Genomic DNA, 19,286 nt, shown 5'->3' on the forward strand with positions numbered 1-19,286 from the left:
AGGTATCAGTCACTATCTAAACCTTAACGTTACCTAATGTCATCTTCGCTAGATCCCTACACACAATATCCTAACCCCCCGGGCTAGTTTTCACTGCCATACACCCCATAATCTATAGCGCATTTGCCCCCAATCATGGGAAGGGTGGCAGGGATGCCACCCTTACCCACCGTCATACGGCGCGAGTGGGACCTTGTGGGACCACCTCGTATGCGAGTCGTTGCCCGCCTGCCGGACCCCGTGCGTCGCCCGTTGCGGGGTCAGTGCGGGGCCGAACCGGCCGGGCCCCCACAGTACATTACCCCCAAGGGGCTCCCGTGCCTCCCCTGTCCCTCTAAAAACTACCCCTGTTGGTGTCGATGCATGGGTCACACTTCCGCAACCCGCTACCCATTCCATACCACCACAACCTTGCTCACTCACACCTCGCACCTCTCCCATCACCGGACCCTCTCGCTCGCACCCTCGTTCCATACCCTCCGGACCAGCCATACACCTCACTCTTGGCCTCTCACGAACATCCGGGTCCATCTCGACCCCCAAGCTTATTAAATCACCTGGCGCATCATACGCACGACCATATTGGTCACCACTTACACCGGGTCCTCTTTCTCTTCGCTTCTCCTCCATCACCTGCGAATCCCTCATCCGGTTAATGAGCACATCATCACGATCCGAACACAGACTTTGGACCAATTCTTTTACTTCCTCCTTTATCTCTTTCTTATCCTCTCTCCGTCGCTTCTTAATTTCGCTCACCCCTTCTTCCACTTCTTCTAATTTCTGCTTCACCTCCTTCATCTCCTCGTGCGCCCCCTTAAGTTCTTCCTCTAACTCCACCTTATTTTTTTCTATGTGCTCCCGCACCTCCCACTCTTTAACCTCCATCACCTCTACCACCTTGTTCATTTTCCTCGTCAGGTCCTCATGTACCGTCTGACACTCTTTTTTAATTACCCCTACGTCCTTTTTCATCTCCTTCTGTGTCGATTTTAAACCCTCTATTACCGCTGTGTTCTTCTTTACCTGGTCCCCCAACTCCTTTTGTCCCACTGTCAGTTGTTCTACTCCCAGCGTCAACTCCTCTATACCACCTTGCAATTTTACAGTCCCCTTTCTCACCTCCTTCTCCATGCGCTCCTTACAGTGCCTCACCTCCTCGCGCACTCCTCCGACCTCCTCACTCACACCTCTTCTGATCTCCTCTCCCATCACTTGCATCTCCTGCCCAGATGCCACCCTCATCTGCTCCATTTCCTCCCTGTGAGCATCCAATTTAGTTTCTACCCCCATTCTGACCCCCTCTATCTGCTGCCCCATTTTTTTAACTTCCCTTTCCGCTTGGTCCCTCATGTCCCTCAATTTGCCTTCCATACTGTTTTCTAACCCCTCTAACCCCTTTTTCATCCCTTCCATTTGATTCTCTTGAGCGGCCATTCTGTTTTCTACCCCCGTTAACCCATGTTTCACCCCTTCTATCCCATTGTCTAACCCCTCTAATTTAGCTTCTAGCCGTTCCCCCATTTCTCCCATTTTGCCCCCCATTCTGCCCCCCAATCGCTCACTATCAGCCCTCATTTGCTCACTATCAGCCCTCATTTGCTCACTCTGAGCATCCATCCGATTCCCCAATTGCTGACTATTAGCCCTCATCTCGTCCTTCTGCAGGTTGAGGGACGCCTGCATTTGTACCATAAATTGCTCCATGAGGGCCTGCATTTGGGCCATCCCTCCCACTTGTGCAGCGGGTGCGGCCGCCGTAGCCATGTGCGAGGCGCCATTTTGCGCGCCCGCAACCTCGTGCGTGAGAGCGCCATCTTGCGAACCTGCCGCCCTCACTGCTTCGCTCTCCTCATGTCCCTCAATTTGGTCCTGGATCGACCCTGCCTCACTCTCCTCTAACGGAACCCAGCCGTCTTGATCTGCCATAGCGCGACTTTCAAAATTCGGGTTTTTTGTAAAACAAAATCAAATTTCGGTGTCTTTATAATTTTGACCAAATTTTTTTCTAGATGTTTTAAAAAAAATTTGGTTCGGGCCTCGAATCTCACTCCTCGACACCAATTGTTACGGATCGCGGTTAGATGTTATTTCGACCGAGCGGTGGTGTATTACCGCGACCTAACAGTTATTCCCCGACTCTTCCCCAACTCACCCGATTCCACCCGAACGTTGGCCAAATCGCGCTACGCTAAATCAATGATTGGAAAGGACACAACGACTGGGATAAATGAAACGACGCAAGGGGTACAGTTCTCAAGACCTCCGGAGGAGGGTATAATTAGTGGTGGAGAAAAGGGGTAGATTACAAGGTAGAGTGAGGTAAAAGACACAGAAGAGATGGGCACTTAGTTACAGTCTTATCTTATCCCAGACAGACCACAGACAAACGGAACAAGGCTGACTTACACAGGGATTGATGGCAGGGAAGGACAGGTAGTTCGATAGCACAAGGTGCACCTTGGCTCGGGGACAGGATCAAGCACGGTCCAAGAGATGCAGGGAGGCCTCACAGCGCTCGGAGGTGGCGTCTTTCTTTTTCCAAGCTCAGCGCGCATCTGACGTCACCTCCCTCTTCCTGCGCATGCTCAGCGGGGAGTGACACGCCCTCGGTTGGTTGGCTCCGCCCCAGATGGGACCGGTCCGTCGCTTCCATTGGGTGCGGGGGTTACCGGGCTCCGCCCTTGACGAGGAGCTGACAGGGAGCCCCTATTTGGTAACCCCGTCGAGCACATGTTCGATGGCGGCTCGCTGGGAAGGCCTCCTGCCCTCCCAACACCCCCTACCAACCAAGCCGGAATGAGGACGCGCACTCCCTGTGCACGCCGCCGCCGTGCTGTTGTTGTTGTTGTTGTTGTTGCTGAACCGTGAGGAAGAGCTGCGGGGAGGTATTGGGAGGTCCTAAACTTCCTAACGGTGCCATACAATCACATTCTGGTGCAACGAAGGGTCAGAATTAATGGAAACGAGTCCTTAACTGACATAGACTAAGAATAACTAGCAAGATGTCCTATAGTTGTCTTACATGAGATGCGGTGAACCTGGGCACGACATTTAATGGGGGAAATAGGGGGAGGTCGGGTCTACAGAGTGTTGTTTACAGAAAATGGGACTAGGGAATGGGGGATTGGGGATAGTTGGGAAGTATTGAGGAAATAGGGGAATATTTACAAGCGGATATGGATGGATGCAAATCCCATATCCGCAACAATATATATATATACAGAAAGACTGTTCTAAAGATAAATGTGAAACCTAAATGACAGGTATTTGAGACATGAACAGTATCATCAAATCAACATAAGAAGTGCTGTCCCCTCATCAAATGTAACACAAAGTCCCTGAAAAGTCCTTTAATCTCTTATTGTGAACTCTAATTCTGAACAGAATGCACACGCGCGCGCACGCACACACACACACACACACACACACACACACACACACACACACACACACACACACACACACACATACACACACACACACACACACACACACACACACACACACACCCCAAAATATCCACCTTGACCATATTCGGATCATTACAAAAGAGGTTGAACACTGCCCTCCCTCACGAGGGGTTATATACGAAATCGCTTTTTCAGTAAAATAAATCCCTTATCAAAAATCAAAGTGGCAGAAACTGCAGTTGAATCTTATCTTGTGGCCTGTTGGCACCACCATTGGCAACTGATTAGTAAATGGAAAATTTCCGCCACTTCATAATCAGTTCTAAACAAATTCCCACCAAACATGCTTGAACCAGTGATGCTTGAGCCAGTAAGCAGCTCGAACAACTTTTGGCAGGCAAAATAAACCGATTATTGTGGCCTACATCAAGACAGCAGCAGCCATCAGCTCAAGGTATTATAATTTGCCAACGAGTTGACTTTAAGATACGTCATGGAAGAATACCGGTATACATGTTGAAATTAACTTTTTAATCAAAACCTTGTCAGGTTTCAACATACCTGGGAAACAAAGCAAGGGTATGCCCGTGAGGTCCAGCTCACGTGGCACGCTAACATCTTGGCTCTCAGTCACCTCTTTGGCATCAGACGTCGTCCCAAAGACTTTTTCAGCTTTCGGTTTCCGAAATGATCGGCACCTGCAAGGCCAAAACCGTACCATGGAACATATACAAAAGTATGTGCTCAGAGCACTCAGGGTTTGCTTTGTCTCTGGACTCGTGGAGCACTCAAGTCCGAGACATGCTGTGTTTCGATCATCACGCTTATGCACTAGTGTCATCCCATTGCATAAATTACCGAGCTATGTTTGTGGATTCGCTAAGGGATGCAATATCAACATGTAGGAATGCATAGGGATGTACTTTTCACAGGGAATAAGTAAGTTGAGGATATGTTGAAAAGCATAGCTCCACGTGTGGATATTGTGAAAAGCATAGCTCCAAGTGTGGATATTGTGAAAAGCATAGCTCCAGGTGTGGATATGGCGAAAAGCATAGCTCCAGGTGTGAATATGGTGAAAAGCATAGCTCCAGGTGTGGATTTGGCAAAAAGCATAGCTCCAGGTGTGGATATGGCGAAAAGCACAACTCCACATGTGGATATTGTAAAAAGCATAGCTCCAGGTGTGGATATGTTGAAGCATAGCTCCAAATTTGCACTGTAACATGAGCTCCCTCACAACTTGAAGCACATTACACGCAAGGGTTATAAAAACACGTCACACAAGTACAGTAGCATTCCGGATCTGTGGGACAACAGATTCAGTCGAGCGTCTGCAGTTATATCGGCAAGGTTGCATCAGCCAAAAAACTGCAAAAAATAAATAAATTGGAATGTCAGACTTGTGTAAGACGTAAAAAAAAAAAAAAAAAACAAGAAGAAGAAGCAGACCTGACAACTTCCATGGTACTGAAATAATCTCCTTCATCCAAACAGGTGGGCAAAGTCCAGATCAGTCTGTTTAATCAGGGTAGGTAGGCAAAATGAGGTGGCCTGCCCACACAAAGTAAGACATCTCCTGATGGAAGCCCACCTGGCACCACACAACCAATTTGGTACAATAGACAGAAATATTCATCGATATCCAGAATAATTATATTCAGGAGGTCAAACTCCATGCAGTGAACATGATATGGCACTTCCTGATGGAGGCAAGCTCGGTATTCTTCAATATAGCAACCAGTCAATGGAATGCATCTGTTCGGTCGAACAAAACTGTCGTATTGAGAAATTAGTTGGTCTGTCGTGCATATTGCAAAATGTGAAGAGGTTGGCGAGTGGAAGTGGGAAATGACGTGAAATATATACATACATACATATATATATATATGGTAATTCATTGGTGAAACACCAGCGCAGTCATCTTCGGAGTCTTCCAATCACCCCTTTTAGGATGAGCACTCCTGAAATAATGTAGATGACTTTAGGGGGAAAAAAATCTTCACCTTGTTGCAGAATATCACAGTCTGGAACAATAATCTGGAACTATACAGTACTCAAAACTATTCTCTGAGGTTTCTGGGCTTTGGTGGTTTAAACCGGTTTTATGAGCACTCAGCCATCCCTCTTCCCTCAGAGCATATTTCTGGTGTGGGCAGTAATTCCATTTGTCTGAAGGCCTTTGAGCTTCTGCATAGCCAGATGACATAGCTCGCTCTAAGGGTCGTTTTGGATGCTGTGCCCATAATAATCTTCCTCTTTCCTTTTGGGATGGACTGAAGGAAAAGATGAACAAGTGGAAGGAATGTATGGGGACAAAAGGTCTGAAGGTGAATATCGGAAAGACGAAGGTGATGGCAAGTGGTAAAGCATGTGGTGAGGTGGAAAGAACTGGGAAGTGGCCCTGTGCTGTGTGTAGGAAGGGTGTCGGAGTGAACTCCATTCAATGTACAATGTGCGCTGAGTGGGTTCATCAAAAATGTAGTGGTCTGAGAGGGTCATTAACCAGTGTGGCAGCTACATTCAAATGTAAGGTGTGCACAGAGGGAGCTGCAGATGGAGGAAATATTGAGTTGGATCTTGGAGATGGTGTGAAGCTGGAAGGTGTGAAAACATTTTGCTACCTCGGAGACATGCTGAATGGAGAAGGTGGATCAGACTCGGCAATGGTTGCTAGAGTGAGATGTGCATGGAAGAAGTTTCGGGAACTGAGTGGCGTGCTGATGAGGAGGGGAGTGTCGTTGAAGCTGAAGGGAAAGGTGTATGCTGCATGTGTGAGAAGTGTTATGATTTATGGGAGCGAGACATGGGTAATGAACGTAGAGCAGCAACGAAGGTTGGGAAGGGTGGAAATGCGAATGGTTCGATGGATGTGCGGAGTATCGTTGAGAGAGAGGAAGACAAATGATGAATTGTGAAAAATGATGGGAATAGAGCCTGTGATTGATGCTGTGAAGAGGAACAGGTTGAGATGGTTTGGTCATGTGTTGAGGAAGGATGAAAGTGACTGGTTGAGAAGAGTGATGGAAATGAATGTAGAAGGAAGTAGAGGACGGGGAAGACCGAGAAAGACTTGGCTAAAGATGGTGGAAGAAGAAATGTGGGCAAGGGGGTTAACAAGGAGAGATGCAGAAAATAGGGCAAGATGGAGAAGATTGTCATGGGGACCGCAAGGCTAACCCCCGCTCTAGCAGGGAAAATGGCCTTAAAATGCATGTTGTTGTGTTGTTGTTTCCTTTTGGGATGCCTAAAAGGGCAAGGCATTTGCTGAAAGATGTATTGTAAAATCCTCTACTACCTATTTATACTGGAAAGTAGTTTACAGATCATCCTCTATGTTCACAATCAGCTACCAGGTCTTCGTATTTGCCTTTCTTTCTGGCATATGCATTGGAAAATTTCTCCTCCATCGGGACTGTCAATTCAATAATGATGACATCCTTAGTTACTGCCGAATAGATGGTGATATCAGGCCGTTTGGCAGTTTCCGTAATTTGTGGAGGGAACACTATTGGCTTATGGTCTTCATCCATCAGAAATATCTAAGCATTAGCCTTCTGTAGGATGTCCTGTGTTTCTACCTGTGGAAGTGGCAGAGCTGGGTTCCTGTGGGATGTACCATCAGCTGTATGGAATGCAACGGTGGGAATGGAGTTTGGCTTTGATACAATACTGGTCTTCTTATTTGCATCTTTGATATAAGGAGCCAGGCCTGATGCAATCTCTCTTTGGGTTTGGTCATGGTGCCAGTTGTATCTTCCATTTTGGAATGAGCAGCTGCACCCATTTAAGATGTGGAGCAGTGTGCAGTGGTGATGATGGCACAGTTGACACAGTCCAAGGTTGGTTTTGCCCCAAAATCTTAGGTTGGCTGGGGAAGGGAGTTGGTCGTGGATAGCGTTGATGTGGAATGACAGCAGTTCCGGTGTCCATACATAGAGGAGTTTTTTCCATGATGTATCGGTCTGTATGGCAGAGTCCCATCGCAACCACTCTCCTTGTTTAACACATCCATACAGGTAGACCAACATGTCTATCTCATCGATGTCCTTTACCAAATTAGTAAGGCATTTCCTGTATTCTCTTCTGGTCATGTCTCAATCAGCTTTTGATTTTTCGTGTAGCCGAAGCCTGCTCGGTCAGTTTGACCTCTGCACATCTCATTCAGGATCAGGTGTCGCTCCTTCCGTTCTAACTATTTCACACCATTCCACCTAGCCTTGTTTTTCTTTGTTTCTAAGCACTCTCTGTTCAGTGTTTGGGTCTTTCCATCCGTGGAGCATTTGTTAAGGTGGTACTTGTGGTGGGGCAGCTTAGGTAGTGGATGGGGACATGCCGGATAAAAGCACCAAAATTTTATCAGGCAATCTTCAGGGTCCCAGCTATGATTCGATAACCGGCGCCAAGCGATCCGACCACTCTTATTTGAAATTATTTTGATTTGTGAAATTTATTTTTGAAAATTTTGGAAAAAAAAATTTGTTTTGGTTTTTGGAAAACAAATGTTTTTATTGCAGAAATGAGAATCTTTTCCGAACATTTTGGTGTAATTGTTTTTTAAATCGAACATCTAGAAGTATTTTAAAACAATATTTGAAAATTTGGTGTCTCGGGTGCATTTCCTCAATTTGGAAAATTTATTGGAAAATTCTTGGAAATTTCTTGGAATTTTTTGTTTTTTGCTTTTTGGAAAAGAAATGTTTTTATTGCAGAAATGAGAATCTTTTCCGAACATTTTGGTGTAATTGTTTTAAAAATCGAACATCTAGAAGTATTTTAAAACAATATTTGAAAATTAGGTGTCTCGGGTGCATTTCCTCAGCATCTAAGCTTCAATTCTAGAACCGGCGCCAAACGATCCGAACAGCAAGATACATGCACAATAGACATTTATATATTTTTATTTAATTACATGCATATTATATTAAATCTGCTATATGTTGAAATTATATCTGCTATATGTTGAAATTATATCTGCTATATGTTGCTATATGTTGCTATATGTTGCATGGCAAAAGAAGAGGTGGTCAAGGGAGATTGTATAGCCTGGTCCGCCTACCATGCCTCGTTTCAAAACAGTCCTGCTCAAGAAGTAGAAGCTGCCATCACTCAACTTCTGCCTCTCTTCAATGAGAAGGCAGCCACACCTGCAATGATCAAGCATGGAATGGATGTCATCCGTGAATCTACACAGTTCCTGAACCCTGGACAGATTCCAATAATAGCAATGGATGCTCCGCTGTATGCGCTTGCCAAGTTCATTCAGTGGCACTGGCCTACCACACACGGTGAAGACCAGTATGTTGTCATGTTCGGCGGACTCCACCTGGAGATGGCGGTGTGGAAGACACTTGGAGACTACCTAGACGGATCTGGATGGGCGACAGCAATAAACCAGGCAGGCATAGCCTCTGCTGGCACAGCTGAATCCTTCCTGAAGGCATCACACCTGACGAGAACCAGGCATGCCCACCAAGTCAGCGCTCTGGCACTCTCCAAGCTGCAAAATGATGCCTACCTGAAGGGAGCTGCTGGTGCAGCAACTGAAGATAGGACAGAAGAGGACTGGAAACAAAGCATGATCATGAAGAGTCCAACCTTTCAGTATTGGGACACCATCCTGAGGATTGAGCTCCTGGGACTCACCTTCGTTCGCGCTCACAGAGAAAGAGACTTTCCCCTGTATGTCGAGTCTCTGAAAGCCCTGGCACCATGGTTCTTCGCACTTGACCACCATAATTATGCCAGATGGGTCCCGATCCACATCTGCGACATGGAGAGCCTCCCTTCAACAATCGAAGAGGAGTTTATTGTCAGAGGCAACTGGGTTGTTCAGAAGGCAGCCAGAAGGTTCTCCAGCATTCCGATCGACCAAGCCCATGAACAAAATAATGAGCTTGTGAAGGGCCCTGGAGGAGCAGTCGGCCTGACTGAAAACCCACCAGCCTTCAAGAAGTGGATTATCGCCGGACCTGAGCAGGCACGCATTCTCACTGAGTTTGAGCGGGAGTACACTGCCATCTCAGAAGATGAACGCCAGCACCACAAAGAAGGTCTGTCTGCGCAGAAGACATTTTACGAGCAAACACTGGGCCTTATTCAAGTTATCAACGAGATGAGCAACCCGTTCCTAGATGAAGGAAGCGAGCTGATTGCACTCGACACGTGGCATGTGATTGAAGAATCTGTGGCCAACACTGTGCATACCATAGAAGAAGTGGGAAAGGCTCAGTACAACAGCTACAACAAGGCTATCATCACTGAACGAAGGCAGTCCATCCATGAGCCTGTGAAGAGGAACTCATTGCCTCTCTTCAGGTCACCATCCAAGGGGAAGAGGAAGCAGTCAGAGGATGTTTCCCTGTTGAAAATGATGTGTCCCTCTTCTCTCGTCTGTACATAGTTGCTCAGAACAGGGATACAGATATGGGAACCTTCTTCCAGCATGAAAATCATCCGCACCCCCCTTCTCTATCTGAAAGAGGAAAACTGCGCCAAGGAAAGAAGTCAGACCTCATTGGTATCCTTGTGCAAGAACCACAAAACTCTGCAAGAACCATTTCCAAATTGAGGAAATGCACCCGAGACACCTAATTTTCAAATATTGTTTTAAAATACTTCTAGATGTTCGATTTTAAAAACAATTACACCAAAATGTTCGGAAAAGATTCTCATTTCTGCAATAAAACATTTCTTTTCCAAAAACCAAAAAAAAAAAAATTTCCAAGAAATTTCCAAAAATTTTGCAAGAAATTTTCCAAATTGAGCAAATGCACCCGAGACACCTAATTTTCAAATATTGTTTTAAAATACTTCTAGATGTTCGATTTTAAAAACAATTACACCAAAATGTTCGGAAAAGATTCTCATTTCTGCAATAAAAACATTTCTTTTACAAAAACCAAAAATAAAAAATTTCCCCAAAATTTTCAAAAGAAAATTTCACAAATAATAAAAACTTTCAAATAAGAGTGGTCGTATCGCTTGGCGCCGGTTATAGAATCATAGCTGGGACCCTGAAGATTGCCTGATAAAATTTTGGTGCTTTTATCCGGCATGTCCCCATCCCTTTGAAATTCGGTGCTAAGCTGCCCCACTATTGGTGACCTGCATACATTTCATGGAGGTGGTAAGCCTTTTCAGTTGTAGACTGTACCTTTTTCTGGTTCTGTACAGGGCACTGTTGGAAGTACATCTGCTTACTCCTGCCTATCTTTTCAGGTACTTGGTGCAGGTTGCCTCTTGACTCTTAATGCAAGATATTGGGAAGTTATAGATGGTGAACTCCCAGGTCATTTTTGGCACAATTGCATTGTTGTATATCCACATCTTCGTGATTCCAGACAGATTGCTTTTCTCAGTTGTTTGTAACATTAAAACCAGCTTCACAATGACCATATCTCTGATGTTATCTTTCAAATCTTCGTATATCGACCTTCTGAGGAATCTTATGGGTTGGCTGTGGACATACGTGATCTGCTTCCCATCAATTTTGAGTTGGGTATCGCAGGCTATATATTGTGTCGTATGTCCTCTGTAATGAAATTGTGTCTAAGTTGAACCCATGTGCTATGCTGCCTCTGACCACTGAGGGGCTCCCATAAGAACTCGGACGGACAGCGCTCCGATCATTCCTGTGACATTTATTCTGTGTGGTGTAGTGCATACTCAGATGGTGCGTATTACTAGATGTTCCAGGCTTGCTTGTACTAATTGCAAATCCATCATTACTTCTATGATTACTGTATACTGATATGATGCTTGTTGATTTCTTGCAGGTGTTGCTAGAGATCGATTCTGAATTAAACTCACTATTGGGAGAATGTTGTAGATCTGATTCTTACAACAATTAATTCAGAATCTTCTCTTGGTCTTGAGCGAGATCATCATGACTCACAAGCTCATACAAGTTACGATCTTTGGAGTGGACCCCCAGGCGCCGGATGCGCCTGCTCAACTACTTCACTGGCTGAAGCTACTGACCAGCCATCTGGACGCTCAGGAGGAACTCACCGATGTCACCAAGCTGGCGGTGTTGCATTCCAGAGTGAACCATACAGTGTACACATATACATCCCAGTGTGGAACGTACGATACTGCTGTGGCAGAAATAAGCCGCATTTACATCAAAACTCGGATCGTGGTCTATACTCAATATCTGCTCGCGTCTCGGCGGCAGGAACCCTTGGAGACCATCGACCAGTTCATTCAAGACTTCCGCCGGTTAGGGAAGGACTGTACGACTGAAACACACACACATGCACAAGTCTGTGATGATCTTGTGTGGGATTCTTTTGTTTCTGGGATTCAGTCTCCAATCATCAGACAGAGATTACTTGAAGAAGAAGATTTGACCGAAGAACAAGATTTGACATGAGAAAAGCCTCATCCGCTATCCCTCCTGTACAACGAAGCACAGGTACAAGCCGACGCGTATGACCGCCCATACGTCACTGCAGGATTAACCGGAGCGACATGACCAGAGAGAGCAACCGCCGAGCAAGCGGATGCTGCATCTTCGCCGGAATCGGAAACATTCGACGCTCTCGAGGACCTCAACCCGAGTGTGACAGCGGCCGCCGCTGCCGGCCCAAAGGCCGGAAGTAACGCTAAGTGCTTTTTCTGCGGGAACCGGAACCATGTAAGGTCAGTTTGTCCGGCTAAAGAGGCGACGTGTCATTCGTGTTCTCGGAAAGGTCACTTTGCGAAGGTTTGTCATTCGTCCCGGGGCCGGCGAACTCACTCGACGCTGAATGTGCTTCTCTCTCCGCCCGAGAAACATTCGGCACCTCGCATGGCTGATTGGAATCGCCCCTCTCCGTGGGCCCCGCGCTGAGCGCTCGACCTTGATGAGGCTCACCGTGCCGACTAAACAAGTGGCGCAATCACAGCTGCACCCGGCTCGACCGTCCTTGAAGGGAATTCTTTCGTCGCCCAGCCCACGTCCGGGTTTGGCTTCACGAACGGCGCAAGCTTGCGTCGGATCTCCGCGCATGGCTCGAGCACCCTCTAGCGACGGCTCGACCGACCCACGATCGACTTCAACTGCACGGAAGATGCTAGCGGGCATCGATCCACACGCGAGGCTCGAGCGCCCCCTCTCGATGACTCGACATCTGCAGGGCCACCTGGTCTGTCCAGCGCTGTTATTCCACTCATGATTGAAGGGAAAAATGCAAATGCCTTAACCCTATCGGACCCGTTCCACTAAAGCGAGTGCTGCTCGTGAGGACCAGCCACTTCCAGCTGTGTCATGCAGTTATATGAATGGTGAAATTCATGTCAGAAGGTTGAGTATGGCCGTGGCGACTAAAGTCGACAGCGGATCCGATAGGGTTAATCGACACGGGATCCACTGATAGTTATGTCGATTTACGACTTGTTCAGAAGCATGGCTGGCCGATTCTCGGGGCAACACGCAGAATCTTCATGGCTTCTCAAGGGCTATAGCTCCGCACTCGGGGGGAATGTCGACTGAAGCTTGTGATTAAGGGTCGAATGTTTCCAGATGTGCATTTAATGGTCTTACCAGCATTATGTGCAGGGGTTTTGCTGGGACACGATTTTCTCCGGCGACATGGGCGTTTGGAAATGGAATTTGGTGGTGCTGATACTCTTGCTGTGTGTGCTCTTGCAGGGATGGAAATTGAACCACTGTCACCGTTTCCCAATATGACTACTGACTGTACACCGGTTGCCATTAAATCGCGACGCTACTCACGGGCTAACACGCAATTCATTGCTGAAGAGACTGCGCGGCTATTAAAGGAAGGTAACATTGAACCTAGTCGATCGCCTTGGCGGGCCCAAGTTTTGGTGGTTCGAACCGAATCGCAAACGCATGGTAATCGACTATTCGCAGATGATTAATCGGTTTACCCAATTGGACGCCTACCCAATCCCAGGAATGGATTCTCTGGTACGACAGGTGGCACAGTACTCGGTATATAGCACTCTAGATCTACGTAGCCCGTATCATCAGATTCCAATCTCGGAGGCAGATCGCATCTACACTGGGTTTGAATCTGGACAAAGGTTGTACCAGTTCACCCGGCTGCCTTTCGCGGTCACGAATGGATTTCTTGCTTCCAAAGGGCCATGGACGACCTCACTGCTAAGGAGTATTTGACCGATGTCTTTGTTTATCTGGATAATCTCACGGTTTGTGGGTATGACAAAGAACATCATGATGCTAATCTGAAGCGTTTCCTCGAGGTTGCGCACAAGTATCGACTGACTATGAACGAGGCTAAATGTCGCTATTCTGCTCGAACGATAGATCTCCTGGGGTACAACGTGACCCACGGCTCTATCACTCCAGATAAAGAGTGTCTGCGACCCTTGCTCCACATGGCCCCGCCCCACGATCGTGCTCCTTTGAAGCGTGCTCTCGGGCTGTTTGCTCATTACTCTAAGTGGGTTCAAATTTTTTCCGAGAAGCTTCGTCCACTTGTGGATTGCAGAGAGTTCCCCATGAGTCACACTGCTAAGGCCGCTTTCCATGGCCTGAAGTCGGACATAGCTGGCGCCTCTGTGTCGACGATTGACGAAAACAAGTCCTTTGTTTTGGAAAGCGATGCGTCAGACCACGCGATAGCTGCTACACTCTCTCAAGGAGGGCGACCTGTGGCCTTCTTTTCAAGGACTCTCTCCTCCGCGGAACGAAGACACTCGTCTGTCAAAAAGGAGGCATATGCCATCATCGAGTCGATCAGGCGTTGGCGTCCATATTTGCTCGGTCGATGTTTTCAGATCATCACGGATCAGTGTTGCCTTTATGTACGACACGCAACATGCTCAATGCATTAAGAATGAGAAAATCACTCGCTGGCGGATTGAGCTAGCCGATTTCTGTTACACTATCAAATATCGCCCGGGGAGGGACAACCTCGTTGCAGATGCTTTATCACGGCCTGCGGTGTGTGCGAGCCTCACCTCTTTTGAGGATCTGCGCGTCCTTCATAACACCTTGTGCCATCCCAGCGTGACGCGTTTAGCTCATTGTGTGCGCAGTCGTAACTTGCCCTATTCCATTGAGGATATTAGTCAGCTCTGTCGCACTTGTTCCATTTGCGCTGAACTCAAACCTCGCTTCTACAACCCTCGGATGGGTACGCTGGTCCAGGCCACTCGGCCGTGGGAGAGATTGGCAATGGACTTCAAAGGACCCCTGCCGACTTCACCAGCTTCGAGTAGTTCTCGTTATCTACTCACGATTGTTGACGAGTTCTCCAGATCCCTTTTGCTTTCCCGTGCGGCGATATGTCTGCTGCTACGGTTATCCGGTGTCTGCAGAACTTGTTTTCTATGTCTGGGAATCCGGCCTATGTGCACACCGATCGAGGCGCAGTGTTCTTGTCCTAGGATGTGAGAACCTTCTTGCTCCAGCGTAATATCGCTTCTAGCTATGCTACTCCATATAGGCCACAGGCGAACGGATAGGTGGAACGATTTAATGGCATTATATGGAGAGCCGTTACTCTGAGCCTTAAGTCCCACGGACTAGGACTGGACCGATGGGCTTGGTCGCTACTCGGGGCGTTAAGCTCGATCAGGACTTTATTGTGCACCGCTACTAATCAAACTCCCCACGACTATGTTTTGTTACTCGCGTCGTTCGGGCGGTACCCGTCCTTTGCCAGGCTGGCTTGCTAAGCCCGGACCGGCTTTCCTCAAACGCGTGGTTCGCTCAAGTAAATATGACCCCCTCGTTGACAAGGTTCGCATTCTCCAAGCCAATCCCGAGCACACTCGTGTACTGTTGCCCAATGGACGGGAGTCTACAGTCTCGGTGCGCCATCTTGCCCCATGCGGGGATATTGACGAGCCGGCTTATGGCACAGTTGATCCGCCGGCTTATGGCACAGTTGATCCGCCGGCTTACGGCACAGTTGATCCGACAATGGAGAATCCACCGGCTACCCCATCGCCACATGCGCCCGATCCGGATGGCTTTGTGGGGCCACCGCCGTCACCCGAATTAGGCGGACATTCCGATGCGGGGGATTCCGGCCTCGGGGATGTGGCATCCGGTGCCTATCGGACACGCGCCGGGAGAGAAATTCGCCGCCCCGACCGCTATGGTTGGACTGACTGACAGGGACCATTGCTAACTGATTACTCTGCTGCTATGATTTGCTAGCTTGATTTCCACCCGAGAGGTGGTGTAGTTTTAACGTAGAGGAGAATGTAATGAAATTGTGTCTAAGTTGAACCCAGGTGCTATGCTGCCTCTGACCACTGAGGAGCTCCCATTAGAACTCGGACGGACAGTGCTCCGATCATTACTGTGACATTTATTCTGTGTGGTGTAGTGCATACTCAGATGGTGCGTAATACTAGATGTTCCAGGCTTGCTTGTACTAATTGCAAATCCATCATTACTTCTATGATTACTGTATACTGATATGATGCTTGTTGATTTCTTGCAGGTGTTGCTAGAGATCGATTCTGAATTAAACTCACTATTGGGACAATGTTGTAGATCTGATTCTTACAACATCCTCCATGCCTCTGCTCTGCATTTGGGACAACTTTCTTCATAGCGTGGGACTTGCATTTGGAAGGCTTAGCTTTCATGGTTCGTGTCCACTGAAGGGACGTTTGAACCTTGTTGATGAGTTGTTGACATTCTTCTGGACTTTTTGCTACCAGTCAGGTCATATGCATATGCTTTGGCAGACGTTGTGATGTCTAATCCAGTCATAGTTTTGATATATATATATATATATATATATATATATATATATATATATATATATATATATGTATATGTATATATATATATATATATATATATATATATAAAAATAAATAAATATATATATATATATATATATATATATACGTATATATATATATATACGTATATATATATATATATATATATATATATATATATATATATATATATATATATATATATATATATATATATATATATGTGTGTGTTCGAGCTGAGGTCTAAAGTGTTTTTACTTTGAGGAAAGAAGAAGATTTTGAGAATAGTCAGGATTACCGAGCCGTTTTGCTGCAACTTCCATTTGATTTTTGAGATACTACTTCCTTGATGGTAAATGGAGGAGCAAAGACATCGAGAACTGCAGGTTTCAGCTTCTTGGGGAGATCATCCTGTGAACACACGTGACAACACACCATATGTTAATGTGACAATGAGATCTCAGAAACAGTACACACCCTTTTTGGTTAAAAAAAAAAACAAAAAAAAAAACGTGATCAAACATGGCACACGTGTGCTGTGCAGGCAATACGACATTCCTGATTCCAGGTATGTAATCGAGGATTCCTGAGCGGGTTCATTTCTCTCATGAGCAGGTGGAATGTTTTGAATGTTTCAACAGAGTTATACTTATAGATTGAATGGACAAACGACGTACCTGCACACGCAGGTTATAAATTAATTCTTCCACCCACACACGATTTCGTTCTTTAAACACACCAGGCTGTCTATCAAAGCTCTTCTAATTAATTACACGTGACGATAAACGCGATTAAGACGAGTTGTCCAAAGTTGACAAAGGTTTTGCAGAGCGCGCGTGTTTCCAGCGATATCCTTACCGATGAAACGACAGCCGCTTGAACCTCCTCCTCTAATGCTCCCACGACCACCAGGGCTTCAAGGAGTCCACAAGGCAGCGGTTTGACCATGTCCAACAAGCCCCAGGTCTCGATCACTCGCATACCTCCATCCTGTTGGAACGCTTTATGACACCGCGATTTCCTCCTGCACGGAGTCTGCTGCTAAAACCTTTACGGTTGGCGATGGAATCCCGGGCGTCCCGCGGGAACGTGCGAGGTCGACCTGCCGATTATGTGTGAACTCGTGACTTGAGCGTGTTGGCAATCTCACGTTGGGGTTCCAAGTTACTGCGCTATGTAAGCTTTGGTTAACCCGGTAAGTGGTCGCCCAGGCTATCCGCGGGTAAAAACTTTCGCTTGTCGAGGCAGCCAGCTCGAAACTGGGGAGTGATTTAGCGGGAAGACCGATACAGGTAAAGGACGCACGACGTACTTACAAGCTGGTGAGCACTCCTCCCGCTGAAGCACACAAGCTCCGCCTTCGAGGCGTGGCGAAGTCAGGAACTCACGCTGAGGGACACAATCTCCGCCTCCGAGGCGTGGCCAAGCCATCACCTCCTTGTGCTGAAGCACACAAGCTCCGCCTCCGAGGCGTAGCCAAGCCATCAACTCCTCGCGCTGAGGCATACAAGCTCCGCCTCCGAGGCGTGGCGAAGTCATCAACTCCTCACGCTGAAGCATACAAGCTCCGCCTCCGAGGCGTGGCCAAGCCATCAACTCACGCTGAAGCACACAAGCTCCGCCTCCGAGGCGTGGCCAAGCCATCAACTCCTCACGCTGAAGCACACAAGCTCCGCCTCCGAGGCGTGGCCAAGCCATCAACTCCTCACGCTGAAGTACACAAGCTCCTCCTCCGAGGCGTGGTGAAGCCATCCAAAGGGAACGTCATCCCGTACACCCAGCGTGGATTATCGAAGGGGCTCCCTATAGCTTCGATGTACTTGGGCGCTCTTCGGCGATATTATTTCGCGCACGAGGTATAAAGGGGTTTAAATCATACATAGCGCGTAGAGGACGACGGGAAGAAAGAGGACCAAGACCTGCCGAGCAGAGGGTCCTTTTGTGTATTTGGAATCGCGGGAATTTCAGTGATGGATCCGGCGCACGGTTAGTAATAGCTGGGGATGTGAATTTGAAAGAGCAGAGAGAAGAGCGGGGAGAGCTGAGAAGCTCATCTTGCGGGAGCGGCTGCGAGGGAGAGCGAAACGAATACGGAGGAAGAGCGAGAGAGCGAAGGAAGGCACAAGGATCCTCGTTCAGGTATAGCACAGCATTTGACATTTGCCTTCCTTTGTTGCAATCACCGCCATATACCGGTACATGGTTATATAATGATGTATATGTATATATCCGTGTCATGAATGGGGATGTGCTCGGAATAAAACTGTCCGTACATGAAATATTGACTTGCAAAAAAAGGTTCGGTCTATTGTGTATGGATCATTCTAGACTGTGTGTGTGTGTGTATATTGTGTGTGTATAGTGTGTGTGTGTATATTGTGTGTGTGTGTGTATATTGTGTGTGTGTGTGAATATTGTGTGTGTATATATTGTGTGTGTATATATTGTGTGTGTATATATTGTGTGTGTGTGTATATATTGTGTGTGTGTATATATTGTGTGTGTGTATATAGTATTGTGTGTGTGTGTATATAGTATTGTGTGTGTGTATATAGTATTGTGTGTGTGTATATATTGTGTGTGTGTATATATTGTGTGTGTGTATATCGTATAGTGTATATAGTATAGTGTGTGTGTATATAGCATCGTGTGTGTGTATATAGCATCGTGTGTGTGTATATAGTATAGTGTGTGTGTATATATAGTGTGTGTGTATATATTGTGTGTACATATATTGTGTGCGTGTGTGTATATATTGTGTGTATATATATATTGTGTGTGTGTCTGCATATTGTGTGTGTGTCTGCATATTGTGTGTGTGTCTGTGTGCATATTGTGTGTGTGTGTCTGTATATGGTGTGTGTGTCTGTATATGGTGTGTGTGTGCGTCTGTATATGGTGTATATGGTGTGTATAGTGTGTGTGTCTGTATATTGTATGTGTGTGTCTGTATATTGTGTGTGTGTCTGTATATTGTGTGTGTGTCTGTATATTGTGTGTGTGTCTGCATATTGTGTGTGTGTGTGTATAGTGTGTGTGTGTCTGTATAGTGTGTGTGTGTCTGTATAATGTGTGTGTGTCTGTATAATGTGTGTGTGTCTGTATAATGTGTGTGTGTCTGTATTTTGTGTGTGTGTGTGTGTCTGTATATTG

General features: G+C 46.7%; 2 protein-coding genes across 4 annotated transcripts in view; one reads left to right on the forward strand and one right to left on the reverse strand.

Annotated features, from left to right (window-relative positions):
- The window catches only part of DENND3 (DENN domain containing 3), a 143,977-nt gene extending 126,495 nt beyond the window's left edge, over nt 1–17,482 (reverse strand). Inside the window, exons 1-3 of one of the 3 annotated variants that reach the window (XR_013624322.1) lie at nt 16,992–17,253; nt 16,432–16,544; nt 3,975–4,111 (exon numbers count right to left, since the gene is read on the reverse strand). Coding sequence is in view for 2 of the 3 variants with exons in the window: in XM_068124645.2 (XP_067980746.2) it covers nt 3,975–4,111; nt 16,432–16,544; nt 16,992–17,114 (373 nt within the window). In the remaining variant the exon portion in view is untranslated. Of the gene's footprint in view, nt 1–3,974; nt 4,112–16,431; nt 16,545–16,991 lie in introns of all 3 variants that reach the window. The other 2 variants (XM_068124645.2, XM_068124646.2) reach the window with 2 other exon arrangements.
- A 482-nt stretch (nt 17,483–17,964) lies between these two features.
- Nucleotides 17,965–19,286, forward strand: part of LOC144893291 (focal adhesion kinase 1-like) — a 41,720-nt gene continuing 40,398 nt past the window's right edge. Inside the window, exon 1 of the mRNA XM_078783399.1 lies at nt 17,965–18,272. The gene's annotated coding sequence lies outside the window, so the exon portion shown is untranslated. The remainder of the gene's footprint in view (nt 18,273–19,286) is intronic.

Source organism: Myxine glutinosa, chromosome 8, assembly GCF_964187855.1.
Source record: "Myxine glutinosa chromosome 8, kmMyxGlut1.1, whole genome shotgun sequence".
Classification (NCBI taxonomy): Eukaryota; Metazoa; Chordata; class Myxini; order Myxiniformes; family Myxinidae; genus Myxine; species Myxine glutinosa.